Source organism: Phlebotomus papatasi, chromosome 2 (assembly GCF_024763615.1).
Source record: "Phlebotomus papatasi isolate M1 chromosome 2, Ppap_2.1, whole genome shotgun sequence".
NCBI lineage: Eukaryota > Metazoa > Arthropoda > Insecta > Diptera > Psychodidae > Phlebotomus > Phlebotomus papatasi.
In genome coordinates, this window is record NC_077223.1 from 59518288 (window position 1) to 59538709 (window position 20422).

Below are 20422 nucleotides of genomic sequence, written 5' to 3' on the forward strand. Positions count from 1 at the left end.
CGAAATCGGGTAATTAATTTGGAATACAGGACAAAATCTTAAAGTTTTTTTTTATTATTGATCTATAAACACAGCGGTAATATTTTGGTATAAAACCGTAGATTATTAATTAATTAATAATTTCAGAGAAGGCAAATATTAACTTTTATTTAAAACTTTAAACACCGAAACGGATTTAATTTACTAAGTAATCTGAGACTGCAACTATTAAGTATTATTAAAACTTATACTTATACTTGTATATTATTAATACTTAAATATTTCAGTCTTAGATTACTTAGTAAATCAAATCCGTTTCGGTGGTTAAAGTTTCAAATATAAGCTAATATTTGCCTTCTCTGAAATTATTCAATTTGTCATTTTTTATTTATTTAATTATGTAAAATTTCAAGAATATTTTCTAAGCTATTAAAATTTCGTTGGTAAATTCGTCTTTAATTTTTAAAATCGCTAGACAAGTGTTCTAGAAAACTCATGCATTGATTTCATAAGAATTTTGCACACTCCTAGAGATGAAGAAGTTACTGACTTCAATGAAAGATTTCTTTTACCTTTATTACAATTTATTTCACAAGACGAAACGTGATGTAAAAAAGATCAAAATCCTGTGTTTAAGTAAGAATAATAAGAATCACATATAAACAGAGAAAAAATGTGGTATTTTGACTTCAGATGAATTTAGTATTAAGTATGTTGACTTCCACTTTTTAAGTTTTATATATACGTTGAAAAATCTACGTCTTAATTAGGGGCTACCTCTTAGATCTTAACGACAAGGCCTTAGAGTTAGTTAATCTTTACAGATAGGTATTACTTAAGATCTTAGCGCTAAGATCCGCTTACCCTGTATCAGTTCGGACGGTTCGCACGTAAAAATATCTCAAAGCCCAATTCAAAGTTCAAGCGTATTAACTGTCCCACCCTCCCCTAAGCTAAAAATTAAAACTATTTCATCATTTCATCATACACCGCAGATCCGGAAGAAAATTTGAGAAGGTCCTTGGCATTTTGTCCAAAATATGTTATTTACAGTGATCGCGTGGATATCATAACTTTCCTAAGTTATTATTTATCTCGCTGGATACTGTTGCCAAGATACCACTTTGATGGTACAGCAGATGTGCAAATGTGGAATAAAAGAGGTCACAACTCAATGGTCATGTCTTCTTTTTTTTTGGCAAACACACCTGAGACTTTTTCCTCAAGATTGAGATGTGCAAAAACTAAAGAAAAAAGGTTAATTAGGAGTGAAAGAAGTTCATTGAGAAGATGTCTTATTTAAGAGTTACAATTTTCTTGCATGCGTGATCTTGAATTGATAGGTGCTAATAAGAAGACACAGGCATTCACTATGATATTTAAATTTAATTCGTCGCTCATTAGCACCTCAAAAGCTCAATTGGCAAAATTCACACGCAGCATTAAATAATCATAAATTTATTTGGGAGAGAACAAAGATAAATCAATAGACATTCCGAAAAGGTATTATGTTACAGATTTTACGATTGTGATCAATTCACGAAAAATACGAGATCTTCAGTTTTGAGTTGGAAGTATGAAGAAAAAATATTAATGACTTGATTTTTTTGAAATATTGTTGAGATTTTTTTAGATTGTGTATCTTACAAATTGCATATGATCACTTCGAAGATTGATCTTATCCAATTAAATTCCAATGAATAAAATGTCGAGATATACCAAAAAACACAAGTTCAGAAAGGTTATAAATTATTATAGTCAAGATCACCGATATTGAAGTTAAAGATCATACAAATTTGTACGATTGCAAGATTGCGAAAAAACCATCCGACAATTTTTTGCGGCAAAAAGGATGATGATAAAGCTTGAAGATTTTGTGGAGTGCTCGACCTCATTTTTTGTGAACGACCCAAGAATCTCTCTTCTAAGTATCTTGTTATAGCCATTGTAAAATATAAACCACTTCAGACTTGCTACTAATTTATGAAGAGTAAATTATATAACATATTAGAATAGGATGCTTCTGGAGATGTTACCTATAAAATAGAAAGATTACGGATGGGATATGTTGAAGCTGCGGTTGGACTGGGTCACAAATTGTAACATCAAGATCACCAATTGAATAACTGAATTTTTCTTGACTAATTCGCTGGCTAGTGAAGAAAACATTACTCTTCGAAGTTTTATGAAGGGAAAGGAGGAGGTGTCGTCTTGCGGGGCGTTATTAAAAGTTGGAAATGGATATCTCTTACCGTTTAGCCTCTAGAACAGTGAAGGTCTCGAGAAAATAATAATAAACGAGTACTTTACAGATCAATTCCAATTGAGCAAATCGGTTATGAAATAGGCCCTCAAGACCAAGACCCAGAGGTATCTTTAGACGACATATGCATCTTGCCCCGCATCCAAAAGCGAAAAAAATCTTAAGTCAGTTTCAAAAATAATCCAATAATTACGTGAAAATTAGAAGATGTCCAGCTTCTCTGTCCGGCTTTTAAAAACGAAAAATACAGGAGAACGAATTCGAAGAGGTAAAGTAAAGCAATAACAGAAATACATTAAAACAAATACAATTCAGAAAACAAAATTGGAATGTAAGGATAATATCAAGCAAAAGTAAGAGGAAAAAACAAAGGCTCTAGCACAATTTGTTGAATTCTAGTAATAATATTCAATAAAAAAAAATTAAATTCGATTATTAAAAAAAGGGACAGATAATCCTAACCGGCTTATGTAGGTGAGATTCTTAACGTGAGCTAACTCGGAGTGCATGCAAATTCGATTTGGAGCTAAAGTTGGGAGACGCCATTCAGCTATCTTGAATCAAATTCGTGAAATTATACAAATTTTGTATTTAAACCAAAATATCAAGGATTTGGATGAACTGGCACAAAAGTGTTATATGGGTGAAATGTAGACCAGAATGTTCTCTATAATTTTCCCATAGAACATGATCTCATCGATTACTCAGAAGCCAAGATAAGCGAGGTTTTTTGTTGCTTAACTTGTTTTTTCATCCAGAGTGCCCCAAGTAGTCATTTGTTGAACTTCAACTATATCAAAAAATTGTTGTATTTTGCGAGACTTTCCATTTAAACCCCTATTTTAAGTGTCTTGGTGGAGTAGAGGCAGTCAAATTGGCATCTGAGTGATTTCAAAGCGTAATTATTGAAAAAATCAATTTTTTCACACTTAAATGGCAAAATCGGAGTGATAGCGTAGTCTGAGTGGAAAATGATGTATGGACGAAATGTAGAGACAAATGTCCTCTACAATTATGTTGAAGTAATCATCAAAATCGGTTCAGCGACAGTCGAGATAATTGAGGTTATGTGATATTGAAATTGGTTTTTCGACTGTGGCGCCCCTGGTGTTGGTCCCACGAAGTTCAAATATTCTAGAAAGTTGTAGCATTTGGTGAGATCTTTCGTTTAAGCCCTCATTTATCAAAATCGGTCATATAGAACCGGAGATATGATTTTTTGAATTTCGTGAACTTTGACCCCTCATATCTCCGGTTCTATTGAAACCACAGCGCACATACGCACCATTTTGGAAACGTCCTAGACTGGACTACAACATACTAAAATTTCATTAACTTGCACAATGCCGTTTTTGAGAAAAGTGACTTTGAATTTCGATGAATTTTGACGCTATCACAGCGCCACCTGTGGTGACTTTTTGAACTTCCATCTGAAAGTACTCATTGAGACGAAACCAAAAAGGTAAAATTTAGGTCGCTATGTTAATTAGAACCGGAGATAGAGGCCGGTCAATGTTCGAACTTTGACCCCTTATAGCTCGGGTCAGGGGTTATGGATCGACTTAAGGTTTTTTTTGTTTGATAGGTATAATCAACGGCTACAATATACTAAAATTTCAGCCCGATGCACAATGGAATTTTTGAGTTATTTAACTTATAAGATTTAAAAATTTTCTTTTTAATAATAGCGCCCCTAGCGGTGGTTTTATGAACTTGCGATGTTAGAAGGGGAAGTGGCATTTCACGAGAGATTTCCAAAAAGCCCTCACTTTTTAAATTCTGACAATTATAACCGGAGTTATGGCCATTTTAAGAAATTTTTTTTGGACCCTTATAGCTCGGGTCAGGGGGGTCGGGGGACCTTAAGTTTGGTATTGATGGAAAGCTCTAAGGCCCAGCTATAACATACTAAAATTTGAGCCCGCTCGATGCCATAGGGGCTGAGCTATTGAGAAAACAAAAAAAGGGGGGTCTTCAAAATGGCGGAAGGAGGGGTGGGGGGTGGGGGGTGGGAGGTCAATGCACCAAGTTGCAATTTTCATGCGATATATAACCTTTGCCGAAAACCGCAAGTCGATATCTTTTTTAGTTTAGGAGCTATTAAGCTCCAAAGAGCGGCCTGCCGGCCGGCCGGCCGGGAACGTAAAATAGCCACATATATATTCGTGATCAGGAAGTGGCGAAACACATTTTGGCCAAGTTTGAGGTCGATCGGACGACATGAAATTTTGTTAGGATTATAGTAGGTGAGATTGTTAAGAATCTCACCTAATATTTAGTCAAATAAACAAGTTGGTAAAGCAATCGCATTTGGTCAGCAAAGCAATTGAATATTATTGGCCAATTTTAACAATTTTTATTAATTCTAAATCAAATTTTAGTTGGTAGAATAACACGAATGATTTAAAAATATCATTTTCCGGCATTAAAAAAATTCACAATTGAACACAAAAATATCAATACCCCAGGTACACCTTCTATATCAGCAAAATTTCATGAAATCAAAATTCACATCCTTTTCTTTCTCAAAAACATTTTGAATTATATATTCCATTTTTGCAACCCAAATTAGATAGAACTAAATTGAATTTGGTGTGATGTTTTAACGAAGAAGGCGAGTACGAAAGAGTGGAATAGACATATACAATTTCAATGAGAAAGAAGCGTGAATTTTGATTTCTTGAAATTTTTCTGATCTAAAAGGTGTGCCGGAGGCATAAAAAATCACTTTTAATAGTCACAAAATTCATTTTGTACTTAGCCACTAAAAAAATTACGTTAGGTTAGTATAACATTAATTTTGGTCAGTAAAACAATGATTTTGGTTAGCTAAAAATCTCAATTTGTGCTAAAAAAAAATGTAGTTTCTGAAATATTGAACTTTGATTAGTAGAAGAACAAATTTGGTCAATTATGGCTCCTGCACACCTTTTAGATCAGGAAAATTTCATAGTCAAAATTCATATCTCTTTCTTTCTTAAAAGTTTTGTATATGTATATCCTACTCTCTTGGACTCCTCTTCTTCTTTTGAACATCACATCACATTGAATTAGTTTAGTCTAATTTTGAATTCGATATAAAGTGAAATAGAATTCAAATCGTTTAAGGAAGGGACGCGAATTTTGATTTAATGAAATTTTACGGATCTAAAAGGTATGCCAGAGAAACGCCATTAGAAACGTCAAATTTTCTACTATAAAAATTTATTTAAGAAATTATAAACGTTGATCGTTCTTAATAAATCTATCAATTATGATTTATTACAAAATTGATTAGTCACTGAAAAATTGTGTTTGACCAGCAAAAATCAATTTTGATTAGTAGAAGAACGAATTTGGTCAGTTAGAAACGTCGATTCCCGTTAGAAAAAAAATCAACTCAAATCAGTACAAAGGTTGAATTTTTTCAATAAATTTATCAATTTTGATGTCACAAAATTGTTTAGTCACTGAAAAATTGTATCTGGCTAGTAAAAGCGAATCAATTTTCGTTAGAAAAAAAGTGGCTTTCATTGGTTGAAATGTCAATTTCTATCAGAAAAAATCAAATTAGGTTACTAAAAAATAGAATTTGGTGTCAGTAAATTAACCAATTTTTATTAGTTACAAAATTAATTTTTGGTCGCAGCAAAATTTAGTAAAAATTTAGTGACCAGCAAAAAATTACATTATACTTCAGTAAAAGACCAATTTTTGTCAGTAAAAACAATGCTTTGATTAGTTAAAAATATCAATTTCAGTTATAAGCAATTTTTGTCATTAAAAAATTGAATATTGTCTGTCAAATAATTAACTTTGATTAGTCACAAAATTCACTTATGCCAGTGAGAAAATTTATTTAATTAGTAAAAACTCAATTTTGATTAGTAACAGAAAGAATTTAGTCACTTATGAATCCGGCACACCTTTTAGATCAGGAAAATTTCATAAAGTCGAAATTCGAATCCCTTTCTTTTTCACATATTTTGCATATGACTATCTCATTCTTTTGCATACCAAATTCGACTAAGCTATATTGAATTTAGAGTGATGTTTAAAAGAAGAAGAAGAATGCGAGAGAATGAGATAGACATATGCAAAGCATGTGAAAAAGAAAGGGATTCGAATTTCGACTTCGTAAAATTTTCCTGATCTAAAAGGTGTGCTGGAGCCATTAAGAACATCAATTTTGTGCTACAATGAAATTTTAGTACAGGAAAATTTCATGAAATCAAAATTCATATCCCTTTCTTTCTCACAAGTTTTATATATCGTCAGTTACATCGACCGCTGTTTCGTCTGCGGTTATTTTTGTGTCAGCATTTCCCGCAAGCGGCGATGTCTGTAAGCTTACACCAAATGCAGATACGACAACGGTCAATGCAACCGCGACGATGTGTCTATCTCATTCTTTCGCACTTCAAAGTCGATTGAGCTAAATTGAATTTAGTGTGACGTTTAAAAGAAGAGGAAGAGTGCGAAAGAGTAAGACAGACATATCTAATGTATTTGAGAAAGAAAGGGATGTGAATTTCGACTTCATGAAGTTTTTCTGAACTAAAAGGTGTGCCGACAATGAGTGAGAGAAATCCGAAAAAGTTAAAATAACATTCCGGAAATGTTTATTTTACCCTGCAGTATTGATCAGAAATCAGTGTAAATATTATACTTTTTAGGTGTATTAGGTAGGGGTTAAAGTTACCCATTTTCATGTTACTTTAACCCTTAAAAAGGTGTAAAATTAACATTAAAAAATGTTGATACATTTTTACATCTAAAAAGTGTTAAAATTATGAGGAAAAAAAGTTAATCGCACCCTCGTTTTTTTTCTCAGTGAAGGCATAAAAATGTACTTGACCAGTAAAAAAAATAATTTTGATCAGTTGAAAATATCAATTTCCGTTAGTATAAATAATTAAAATACTCAGTAAATTAATGACTTAAGTTCTCTACACATTGGGAGCAATTTTCGTCTAAAATTGCATTTCTGACAGAATTTTGACGTTTTTTACTACAGCAATGAAGACAATTTCCTTCAAAGAATTTTGACGAATATTGTTAGCAGTGTATAGAGGCCTTTTTGTGATCAAGAAAAAATCGTGTTTGGCAAAAAATCAAATTGAATGAGTAGAAAAAATAGATTTTATTATTATTATTTAATTTAGAGCTTTAAAAGCAATGAAATTGTTATCTAGTATTGATAGATGGAAAACAAATTGTTTTATTTCCCCTGCAACGCTCCAAATTCTAGAAATTTAAATAATGGAGGACTTATACTGATTTTAACTACACTGAGAAAAAAACCGGGGTGTGATTAACTTTTTTTCCTCATAACTTTAACACTTTTTAGGTGTAAAAATATATCAAAATTTTTTAATGTTCACTCTACACCTTTTTAAGGGTAAAATTAACATGAAAAAGAGTAACTTTTACCCCTAATATACCTAAAAAGCATAATATTTACACCGATTTCGGATCAATACTGCAGGGTAAAATAAACATTTCCGGAATGTTATTTTAACTTTTTCGGATTTTTCTCAGTGTAGATATCCCACCTGATTCAATTAGATTTTTTTACAGGATATTCCCAAACACTGTGTAATCCTCTCTCTTTGTATTTCAATAAAAAGCACGCGCCAAAATACTTTTTAATTGCTTTTGCAATTTAGCCTTGTTACCAATGAATAAAAGATTGCGGTGCTTCTGTAGCTGCTTTTATTCAAAATAAAATATAAAGCTAAAAATCAACTATAAACACTTATTACACAATTTGATAGATGAATTTGTTTCTAAGTATCTTTGGCACTTTACAACTTCACACACGTAGGATATCTCACACATTTGTCCTGTGGCTAATTCTCTGTGCAGACCACCGATCATCGATCACTCCGATGGCTGAGCAGAGTGAAAGATCACAAGGTGATCCCTGTTCAAAATTCACAAAAATGCAACTCTCGTAGAAAAATAATGTCTTTTTTTTGTTGTGATCGATGTGTCGCATCTATGAATTTTGATCGCGTGCAATCACCTTTTAGAGACGATCACAAAATGTATAGAGGAGATTTTTGTCGTGAAAGTGATAGACATTGTTGATGTGGCGCAAAATGCGGCCATCCACCAAATGTCTGGCATACTTTGTGGCTTCAACACGATCCCTGGCCAATCCCACCTTGATCAGCCAATCCACGAAGGTATTCCCAAAGAAAACCCTTCGATACGTCCTAATTCTCCATCTCTTATCCTGAGCAATTGTCTTCCGACAACTCTCCAGATGATGCGTCGTAAATTGCTCACAGATATTATTTGTCTCTGTACTCAGACTATTCCATGCCGGAAGCTGTACCACATTTGCCCCATACCAAATCTTCCGCCAGTATTTGATAAAAGGCAGTACTAATTCACCAGTATCGGTGATAAAACACGCCAAAACTATCAATCCCTGCCCATAATTGAGGAATGCATCCAAGAAAGACAATTCCACATAAATTCCCGACATTCCCTCCATCACCAGGGTCCAAATTGACAATGCCAAACCGACAAACATCGAACAGAGAAGAAGAATAAGTAAAACCGTATGCTTGAGAGTCTGATGATCATCAATAGTCTCATCAAATTCCAGAGGTTCCAAACCCCTTCTCGTCTCCTCCTGATACCTCTGAATCAAACCCTGACACGTCTGCCTTGAAGTCCCGGCACAATTAAACTGTGCACTACACAGTCCATTTTGCTGCTCAGTCAGACGCTTGGACACGAGATCTTCAATGTCCAACACCGTTGTCGTCGACTGAGAACAACATCCATCGCTAGAGTGACAATTTGAACCACTCACCTCATTTTCCGGCTCATTCTCAGGACCATCTTGGGCAAAGGAACTCGCATGGGACGTTGTGAGATCCGTTTCTGTCTGAATTAAGTTACTGGTGGAACTTGTGGAGAGATCACCGTCATTCTGCTCGGGCGTTGAAATCTCCTTGGACAGGGTCAGGTACTTTTCGAAACGCTTCTTGTAGCGCTGATGAAGCACCAAACAACCCACGGTAACTAAAACAAAAATAATGTATTTTAAAGAACAATCTGTAAAAATGTTATCAAGCTAATGAATTAAAAAAAAGAAGAATTTCGCTTAATAAAACATCATTGTGACTTAGATTAGTGACTTAAATGCTACCTCAAAATATTTCGCATTATTTACCGATTACCGGTTCACAACCGATTTGAACTGATTCACAAATAATTAAAACTCCGCCCAAAGTAGTTTAGGAGTAATAAAATTGATTTTCTGTTAAAAACTGATTCGTTACCGATTTAAATAATTTAGGGCAGAATCACATTGACAGTAAAATACTCGCCGTAGCCTCACCGTATTTCGTTAATTTACGAATTTTCTTTGCAATTCTTATGCAAATTTTCCATTACCATATTACCTTATCTCATACTCGGTGGCACTAGATGAAAATAATATAAGAAAATTGAAGAAATAAAACGAATATTCAATAAACGGTGAGCAAAAAAACTATACGAGAAATTAATCGTACAGTTTTTTTTTGCTCACCGTTTATCGCATTTTCTTTTTATTTCTTAAATTTTCTTATATTATTTTCACCTAGGGCCACCGAGTATGAGATAAGGTAATACGGTATTCGAGAATTTGCATAAGAATTGCAATGAAAATGCATAAATTATCGAAATACGGGGAGCATTTCACTGTCAATGTGATTCTGCCCTTATAATTGTCAGAAATTCCAAGACCTTTCGAACGAGCCCTTACATGAACCCTTTCGATTGAGAAATACGCTCTCCAGGGTTTTTTAAACGTTTCACCTTGAAAACCTTTATTAGGAGTGATTTAACAGTATTTTCGCATGTATACGAAATATTAAGAAATCTGTAAAACATGATGTTTTAATTTGTTCTTAACGTTTTTTAATATATATTTATGAATTTGAAATGATTTACGAATCGCCTAAACAGACCTGTGCTCGTTAAAAGTCGTGTAATATCGGAAATTTTGTGTTAATAATTTTAATGGAAATTACAGATAACCATACTGATAACACTAATCCCACTCATTCACGGTGCCATGATAGATATTTTTGCGCCAAAAAGACATAACAGACATAAAAACTCATATAGAAAAAAATTGTCTTCTTGATATCTTTGTCGGAAGACGGATAGCTGTTCACTACACACCCTTTTACTTGAATCTTGCAGAAATAAAAAGAAATTAAATGCAAATATTACTTCAATTGGAAAGTTCTTAAATCGTGCGCAATTCAACTGTGAGAGAGAGATAGAGACACAAATAATTCACTTGGCAAACGTCTGGCGGCGCTGCGGTTACAAAAAATCTCTGAAATGCGACAAAATATTTTCTTCTCTATTTTATTCTTATTAGCAGGTCGTGTCCCTTCTTGTAATATGTACTTTTGCATTACTTATTAACCAAAATAGAGTTGTACAAAGGTGTTTTTCTCAAACCTATCCTGAATTTTGGGACAGCTCAAAAGAATATGAGTCTTCTCCAGCTCAAAATTTTATCCCAATGTTTTTGTTGTAATATCGACAATTATTCACGATTAACCCAAATTGTTAAAATGACTTAACTCTAAGGAATTAAACAATTTTCACGGCATTTCAGTGAATTTTCGCGGCATTTTGAAGAATGCCAACAGGCACCACCAAATTCACTTCGGCTTTTCTTTTAGCTTAGGCCTGGCCTAAAAAATTGCCCAAAATATCGTAGGAATGATAATAATTTTAATTGGTTCAAACTTGTCACGCGTTCGAATACCTTTCCAACGAACCCAATTTTAATCAAAATGGTTGAGAAATACGCCCTCTAGAGGATATTTCTTTTATTTGACATTGAACAATTTAGATAAACAGAAAAGTTCATGAAATCAAAATTTCTACACCATGATCTCTAATACAAATTCAATTTAGATTTCTGTGGAAATATTTTGAAGAACTAATGGCTCTGGCACGCCTTTTAAGGAAAATTTTATGAAATCGAAATTCGCATCCTTTTCTCTCTCTCAAACCAATCTCACTCTTTCGCACTCTTCTTTTTCTTCTTTTAAACATCATAATAAATTAAATTTAGTTCAACCGAATTTGAAGTGCAAAAGAATGCGATATAATATATGCGAAACGATTTAGAAAGAAAGGAATGTGAATTTTTATTTCATGAAAATTTCCTGATGTAAAAGGTGTGTCAGAGCCATAAGTAATACTTTAAAAAGAGATGGATATTTTGATTCTATGAAATATATGTTTGATCTAAAAGGTGTTTATAACAACGTAAATTGAGTTTCTCTTGATATGCCTCCGGCACACTTTTTAGATCGGTAAAATTTCATGAAATCAAAATTTCTCATAGTTTTCTTTCTAAAAAGATTTGCATAAGTTTATCTCTGTTCTGTGGACTTAAAAATTGGACTGAACTAAATTTAATTTAGTGTGACGTTGAAAAGAACAGTGCGGAAGAGTAGGATAGCCATATGCAAAGTTTTTAAAAAAGAAGGACGGGAATTTTAATTTTATGAAATTTTCCTGATCTAAAAGGTGTGCCGGAGCCATTACGATCTAAATTGAATTTGTTAACCACATGATCATCGGGACATAAAATTTGAATTCGATTTGAATTCTACTTGGACCAAGACAAAATCAAATTAGATTTGAGAATAGATAAAAGGGTTGACAAAGCCATTGTAATCTAAATTTAATTTGTCTTGATGATCACATAATTACCAAAACAAATTTAAATTGGATAGATAAATATCACTTGATCATTAGGCTAAATTCAATTTAAATTTGAGTTTAAAGGACTGAAACAAATAGATGCAAAACGTTTGAAAGAGAAAGAAATACAAATTTGAATTTCACGAAAATTTCCTGATCAAAAAAGTGTGACAAAGCCATTGTTAATCTAAATTTAATTTTTCTTGATGATCACGTGATTTTTAAGACCAATTTAATTTATATTGATGATGATCACTTGATAATTTACTCTAATTCAAATTAAATTTGAATTTGAAAGAGTAAGATAGACACATAGAATATATTTGATAAAGAAAGAGATAGAAATTTTGACTTCACGTAATTATGTAGATCTAAAAGGTGTATTGGGTGTATTGGTGTCACTATGGCTCCGGCACACCTTCTAGATCATGAAAATTTCAAAAGTCAAAATTTAATCTACCACTAACTTCATAAAATTTTAATTTAGCAATACGACTTTTTTTTTTTGATATTTTGTATGAAATATCCAGTCAAGCCACGCCCATAAAAAATCTGACTGTCTTTTGAACCATTACGGGCATTCAAGGAATTTTTTTTATCTTAATCTGGAACATAAACCATTCTGTAGCTCTTGTAACAATTTTACAAAACACCACTGAGAGAATTCCGAAAAAGTTAAAATTACATTCCGGAAATGTTAATTTTACCCTGCAGTATTGATCCGAAATCGGTGTAAATATCACCCTTTTTAGGTGTATTGGGGGTTAAAGTTACCCTTTTTCATGTTAATTTTACCCTTAAAAGATGTAAAATTAACATTAAAAAATGTTGATATATTTTTACACCTAAAAAGTGTTAAAGTTATGAGGGAAAAAAGTTAATCGCACCCTCTTTTTTTTCTCAGTGACCGAATAAAAAAAGGAATTTTGGAAGGGAGCGATTTACAAAAGTGGGCGTGGTATTACGAAAATTCACGTTTTACAAAATTTTCTGCAAGTTTATTTTCCCTGTGGCTAGTTATTACTGGTAACCTTACAGAAAAACATTGAGTTGAGATGTTACTGCTATAGTTTAATTTACAACTCTGACGTGAAGGGGCGTGGTCAATTTTTAGCAGCCTGTATCTTGGGATCCTTTTTATCAATAAATTTAAGGCAGGGACTACCACTAACGTAAGTGTTTCAGAGGATCTTAAGTATTATTGTCGTCGAACAAGAAAATAAAAATAATTCCTTTATTGATCTCATATTTTGAAATCTTGTAGGCGGAGCTTAAATAGGGATTCTAGAAATTTTTACGGAAATTATATTGTTATGGAAATTCACTTTGTTAAATTGGATAATTCTCTCATTCCATTTAAATTCAATAAAACTCTGTAGGAATTTGTTCTTTTACTAAAAAGTACAAAAAGTATTATGAAAGCAATTTGATTGTTTTCTATTTAAAGAAAATTGCAAAAAAGTGCAGATTCCTACACTGAGAAAAAAGAGGGTGCGATTAACTTTTTTTTATTCATAATTTTAACACTTTTTAGGTGTAAAAATATATCAACATTTTTTAATGTTAATTTTACACCTTTTTAAGGGTTAAATTAACATGAAAAAGGGTAACTTTAACTCCCAATACACCTAAAAAGGGTAATATTTACACCGATTTCGGATTAATACTGCAGGGTAAAATAAACATTTCCGGAATGTTATTTTTAATTTTTCGGATTTCTCTCAGTGTAGTTCTTCTGAACACTGAAAACTTAACATGTTTATCGCTGCAGAAATTCAAAAGCGGTTTTAACAAAGTCTTTACAAAATAGTAACAATAATATCTGTCTTATCAATTCTCGCAAAGTTATGGATATTTAAGTATTTAAATTAACTTACAAATTACGTGACAATATATTAAAAAAAATATACTTCCTGAATCTTTTTTTTTCACAAGATGTTCAATATTTAATTCAGGTTTTAAGATCAATAAAAACACCCAGAAAATTAATTTAAACGACAGACACTTAAAAAGCCATTTTAATAAATTATCTCCATTGCGAAAAAAAACCCAAAAGAGTTTTGATAATTTATCGAGTATTTTGTAAAATGTTAATTGATTATTGCCTTATAATTAGGAAATATTATATTTTAATGAGAAAAAAAAACGTCAGACTCACCTATGAAGCACATAACGAGGAGAAAAACTGCAATAGCCGCTTGGGCATTTCCATACTGAAAACTGGGATTTTTCCTCTCATTCAGTGTAATGTGGTGACTATCGAAAATTAGTAGGAAGGACACAATGAGCGTCGGAAGTCCCCAAGCAATGCCCACAAACCATGGCCAGAGTTTCAGGACAAAACAGAGACTTCGACATTGGAGAAATAGGAGGGTAACAGCTAAGCAGGCGCACCAGAGGCGACTGCTGTAGGTTCCAATTGTGATTAAGCTAAATTGTAAGTACACTAGCCATGCCGGAGAAGTTTCATAGATGGACCACAGTAGAACTCCAATACTGCCCATCAACTGACAAAAAAAAGTCCCAAATCAACTTTCCACTTCCTGCAAATGCATCTTAAATCTCTTACCTGGGATAATACTAAGCAGCTGGTAATTTTGTGTGGCATTCGACGAATCTTCCTGGTGACGCTGAAGAGCAGCAGGAGCCAGAAGCATGCAATTATCGCAGTGACACTGATATCAAATGCCACTAATACTAATTCACTGAGATACTTTGTTGGATTGAGATTGGTCAGAGTGATCATCTTGGCAGAGATCACCATTAGCGGTGCACTGATAAAAGTACAAGCCACCATGCTGCTGGCAATCAAATCCACTTCAGTGTTATACTGCGATGCAATCACAAAAACTCCCGGAGCTGCTGGAATTGTTCCATAGAGAAACCCAAAAGTCCCTAAATCTGTTGTATCTGTAAAATTGGCACCGGCATTCATGACATTGACTGTCTGGCGGATGACAATGGGCAAGACTAATCTGGAAGATTCCAAAGTATCCCACGAAAATTTATTAAAACTTCTCAAGAGAAATTCTTGATAAAAGATTTTAGATAATATTTTATCCATATCAGGTATCTGGTAATATTAAAATATGAAATTTCCCTTAATATTCCGAAGTTAACCCTTTAAGGACGACTGTGACACCGGTGTAATTTATCAAGAAAAAAGCCATGTCCAACTTGTACCGGCGAATACTCCAACTTGTAACACTATGTCCAACTTATATCACTTTACCCAAATAAATACAAATTCCGTATATTATATTTAAAATAAATTTCAAAGAACTTTTTTTCTTAATAAACTGTGCAGGAATTTCGAACTTTTTTTTCTTATTATCTCTTATTATTTTTCTAATTTTTTTTTGAGTTTGATACCAATCATTTTCCAAATTGTTTATGTATATATACTAAATTTTAATGGTATTTTGTTTCAGCTCTCGTAAATAAGAAAACGGTAGTGGAAATTTAATGGTTAGAAATTTGATTAACCTATTTATATTCTTTAACAAATACGAAATTGAACAGATTTTTAGCAGTTTACTTGGCGGTGAACTCTTTAAAACTCTTAATTTTTGTTTTAACTAAAACCGGAGAAAAAAGATCGCATAATTGAAATTATTTGAAATTGTTAGTTGAATAGTTGAAATTGTTAGATCTCAAGAACCAACAAAACAAATATTTTAAGCAGCAAAATAATACCACTTATTATAAAATTAATAAATGGATAATAATTGAACAAATATTTAAAAATCGTGTAGTTACGTATTCTTCCTTTAATTAGAAAAAAAATATTGAGTGAGATTATTGATATTCTCATCTATATTATCCTTTTTTATTGGACATACAATCAAAGAAAAATTGTAACTTCTCTATTGAAAAACTATTTACAATGTTTGAAACGCTTTTCTTTAGGTTAATAAAGTATTTATTTGAGAAAATTCCTTCAAATACTCCACGTAAAATAGAAAAAAATCGGATAATGTCTAGAATTTTCCGCGAAAAACATATCAATTTTTAATTTTACTCTTGAGTGATTGTCTGTATAGCAGTATCTTCTGAATTTCAAATTTTCAACGATCTTTCTATTTTTCTAAAATTGACTATAGTTAGTATATATACAGTGAGTGTCAATAGTTTGTTGCCTAATGGATGTTTGAGAAATCAAGTGAAAAAAATGATAGAAAAAAATACTTTTCCAAATTTTTCTTTTTGCAGATGAGTTCCTTGTAATCCGTAGATATTATTTATAATTTTCAAAAAAAATAATTAATTTTCTTTCATATCAAAAATAATTGTTTTCCAAAAATTGGTCATTTTTGAAAAATCAAAAGTTTGTTGCCTCATTAAAAAAACTAATTCAAAATGGTGAAAACGTGCAACCAACTTTATGTAAACCGGTTACATTTTGAGCTTATTTCATTTGATAGGCATATGGTGGATTTGTACATTTTTAAGGCTGTCAATGGTAAATATATAGGTGTAAAAGTGATGATAAATAACAAGAAATAATCAGTTTTTTGATAATTCATAATTTAGTTTATAATGGCAAATTACAAAAAGTTGAAAGGTGGGATATTGTCCAGAGATACTGCTGGAAGGAATCGGCGTCGCTTAATTGCCAAATTTTATGGAAATTCATGAAAAGTTTGATACGAAAATCATTTATTTTTCCCTCCTTCTAAGTCCGATTACATCCTACGTTCCTATCTCTCAATTCCTCTCCCTATTCCCAATCCTTCCTTCCTTCCATGGTCCTTCCGTCGGGGGCAGGGACTATGTCCCACGCTCCCCTGTGCCCTCCGGTGAGGGCACTCCATCGGTGGTTGGGTGCATGGGATTGGGGGAGGCTTCCAAGTTTGAAGGATGACCCAGGCAGCTCTGGTGTATCGGGAGACCCCTGGGTGGCTCAAATGGGTGGCTGTGGTGCTGGCGGTGGAGTAGCCCACAGACGGAGATGTTTTCTCCTCGAAGGTCCGTGGTGGAAGAGATGGAGCTGGGCAAATTTTTCTCTTAGCACTCCGCAAGTCCTCCAATTCTCTCCGCTTTGGGCGACCTCGTCGCCTCGTCATAAAATCACCACCAATACACTCCGAGAAAATGTTGCACACGCAACACACACCCCGGAGTTACCAAAAAAAAAGAAAAAAAAAAAGATTTTCAAACCCCTAAAGGGACCTTGTCCATATACAAATAACTCAAGTTTCTTGGTTAACAATTTTAAAGATTTTACAATTAAAGATCTTGATAGATAAAGAACAAGGAAAAGAAAATAAAGGGAGTAGCATTGGTGAGCAATTTGTTCCAGAGAAAATGAGTAAAAACAAATAAACTAGCGACTTCGCGATCTCAATCTCAAATAGCCGACTAGGCAATAAGGAATCTCGCGATTAATGGCCGACCTAAAACTTTAGCGCCCGCGAAAGAATTCCATTATTCCAATCGTCCAATTTCAGACAGAAAAGGCGCATTCAACCAGACTTAATATTTAATTAAGGGAAAGAAAGGGAAAACAGACTCCTGATTCCAAGTAAGTGACTAGAAGACATCAAGGATTTCGCCTTAAGTGGCCGTCCTAATAATTTAGCGCCAGCGATAAAACCTGCATGTTCCAATCGTATCACCCAAAACAGAAAATCCATTTTAAAGGAGAAAAATTAAAGAACTTGAAGATAAATATGCTATTTTGTGTGCTAAGATAATAAAGATTTCGAACATAAAGGCCGTCCTAAAATTTTAGCGCCATCGAAATTTCCTAATTATCTCAACAATTATTTTTAAAGTGAAAGAATTCATTAAGAAATTAATTTAAAGATGGATCACCTCAAAATCCGATCACCAAGGATCTAATACGATCTACAAGAAAATTAATAGGACAAATAGTCGCGGCCTAATTCCCCAGTCATCCCGTCTCGGCACCATTATAATTAGAACAGGTACTCAGCTATTCCGCTGAGAAACACACCGCGTACCGACTTCGAAGCGGAAAGGGGAATCTCAGCCGAATTACAGTGTTGGGGAAAAAGAAAGCCTGAAGGGCAAAGAAAAAACCCCTCTTTCCACCGACACTGCCCTAACTGCCTCGAACAATAAATAAAAACGTTCTATTCGAGATTTACAACCTGCTCCAAGGAATGTGGCTGCCTGCGACTGCGGAGACGTGGGTAAAAATTCGCGACCATTAAATTCATTCTAGTCAAAGAATTAAAAATTGATAATCGTTTCGAGGTGTCCAAAATATACGTGACGTCAAATGACGTAGGAGGAGAAGAATAAGGTGTTGGTCAGAAAAAAAAACTGATTGGTATGGCTCTAATGGCAGATACCTAATCAAATCTGCATGTAACAAAAAAAATGTCACTACAAATTAATTCCCCATAAGAGACACTAGCGCTTAGGTGTCCTAAGAGGGATAAAAGAAGGTTGGACAATCGAAATGGACGAACTAAGTTCGGTTCAGCTTAAGGCTGAGTCCATTTAGGTCGATTATCGATGATCAAATTGAACACCCTAAAGGTGGAGGACTTTATTTTAACGAAAGTCTTTCCAAATTGATCGGTGGCCTACCTAACTAATCCTCCGTTCACGAACAAGAAAGTGATGACAAAGAATTAAAAAAAAAACAAAAATTAAATTTTCTCTGTTCTTTGCTCGCCCATGCTCTCTTACAAATTGTAAACTACGTTAATTACAAAATACTATGAAAATTATTTTTGGAAAAAGAGTTGAAAAATTAAATTATTGACCATTACTTTATATGTAATAAGTGCAAGTATTTCTTCTGGATTTAGAATTATAATATTTATAGAATTTTAAAAAATTGAAAAGTACCCTCTATACACGATTTAACACCAAAGACGAATTTCTCCCCGTTTCCGACGACTAGGCCCTTGCATTAAGAACGCATTATAAGACATGCACACCCCCCCCCCCCAGCTCATACCACCAAGACGAGAAATCTCTCCCTCCTCCCGCCTACGAAACGACCAGAATTGATCTAGGCTAGATAGAGGACGACATCCCCCCATATTTCCCAACCTGCTTGATCTTGATAGCAGATCTTGGCCAATGGTTAATGCATTAATGGGGAAATGAGCTAGGAATACTTACATTTGGGGGTTAAAATTTGCTAAGCCACAGCAGAACCAAGTTCACCGGAAAACGAGAAAATCTCAGCCCTTCCACCGAGTCCCAAATATACCCTTGATTTTCCTAAAGAATTTTGTTTTGGGCACTCTGGACTGTACGATTATTTAATTAAACACTCAACCGTAAACTATTCTTGATATATAATTAATAAAAATCATTTTTAGAGGTAATGCAAAAAAAATTGAACTTTAATCAAAAGAAAAAAAATTAGAAATTAAGAACTACTATACCCCAATCAAACAAAAATGCATTAGCATGTGTACCCCCCAACTTATACCGACGAGGTAGGGAGTCTCTCCCCCCACCCACTCTCGAAACGCCAGGACCAATCTAAGTAGAGGATGATGTCCCCCCACTTTCTCCATTTTACTCTGAGGCCTAGGTAATAGATCCTAGTTAAAAATTAATGGAAAACGAGAGCTTTTTTTTTTGTAAAACTTGGGGGTAAAAATTGGCCAAGCCATCTTAGAAGAGGAAAAGAAAGTTTCAGCCGATTTCCCAAGTCCTAAATACACCCAAGTTTTCTTAAAATGTCCCATATTCTACTCTGAGTTCACCTGACTTTGGACTACAAACTGCTTAACCGTAACGAACAATGGCTTACATCAGCCTAGGCACTATAAATCCAATATTTGGAATGCCAAAAATATTCTTACGATCGGGCAAAAAAAAAAAAATCCTAAGACGGTGAATCAGTTTCTTATTGAAACTAATAATTAAATTCCAACGGAAAAATTGGGTATGAATTTTTGATGAATTTGTTCCTCTGCATTGAACATAAAAATTCAAAAACAGGAAATTCTTTCGACCCTTAGGTTGCTAAATTGTTTTTCCAACTAAAATAGGTAGGGAAAGGCTATCCTTCAACTTTAAGTCTCCCTCAATGGAGCAAAAGAAAACGAAAAAAGATCTCAAAAAAAAATTAAGAAGAAAAAATAAAAATTACTCATATTCGAAAGAAAAAAAAAGAAAATTTAGAGAAAATCCAGAAAAACTACTTGTAATAGAAAACTTTACGGAAAAAAATCTAACTAAAAAATTGTATGAATATTTTACGCTAATTAATTACGCAGAAGGCGTAATAAATACAACGCTCTTCACCACGGACGGGCTTATCAATGACCACCGTTAATCCCTCAAAAAGTTGCGCACCAAATTGCCCAAAAATGCACTATTAAGAGCCAACAAATATTCCATGGGATAAACAGAAATACTCACATATTTCATTTGCTCGGGCGCCAAAATGATACGAAAATCATTTATTTTTCCCTCCTTCTAAGTCCGATTACATCCTACGTTCCTATCTCTCAATTCCTC

General features: G+C 33.6%; 1 protein-coding gene across 2 annotated transcripts in view; it reads right to left on the bottom strand.

Annotated features, from left to right (window-relative positions):
* Positions 1-7922: 7922 nt before the first annotated feature.
* The window catches only part of LOC129801925 (integral membrane protein GPR155), a 31635-nt gene continuing 19135 nt past the window's right edge, over positions 7923-20422 (bottom strand). For both annotated transcript variants that reach the window (XM_055847404.1, XM_055847405.1), the window contains exons 4-6: positions 14532-14937; positions 14121-14469; positions 7923-9262 (exon numbers count right to left, since the gene is read on the bottom strand). In XM_055847404.1, coding sequence (XP_055703379.1) covers positions 8253-9262; positions 14121-14469; positions 14532-14937 — 1765 coding nt within the window. In that variant the 3' untranslated portion in view covers positions 7923-8252. The remainder of the gene's footprint in view (positions 9263-14120; positions 14470-14531; positions 14938-20422) is intronic.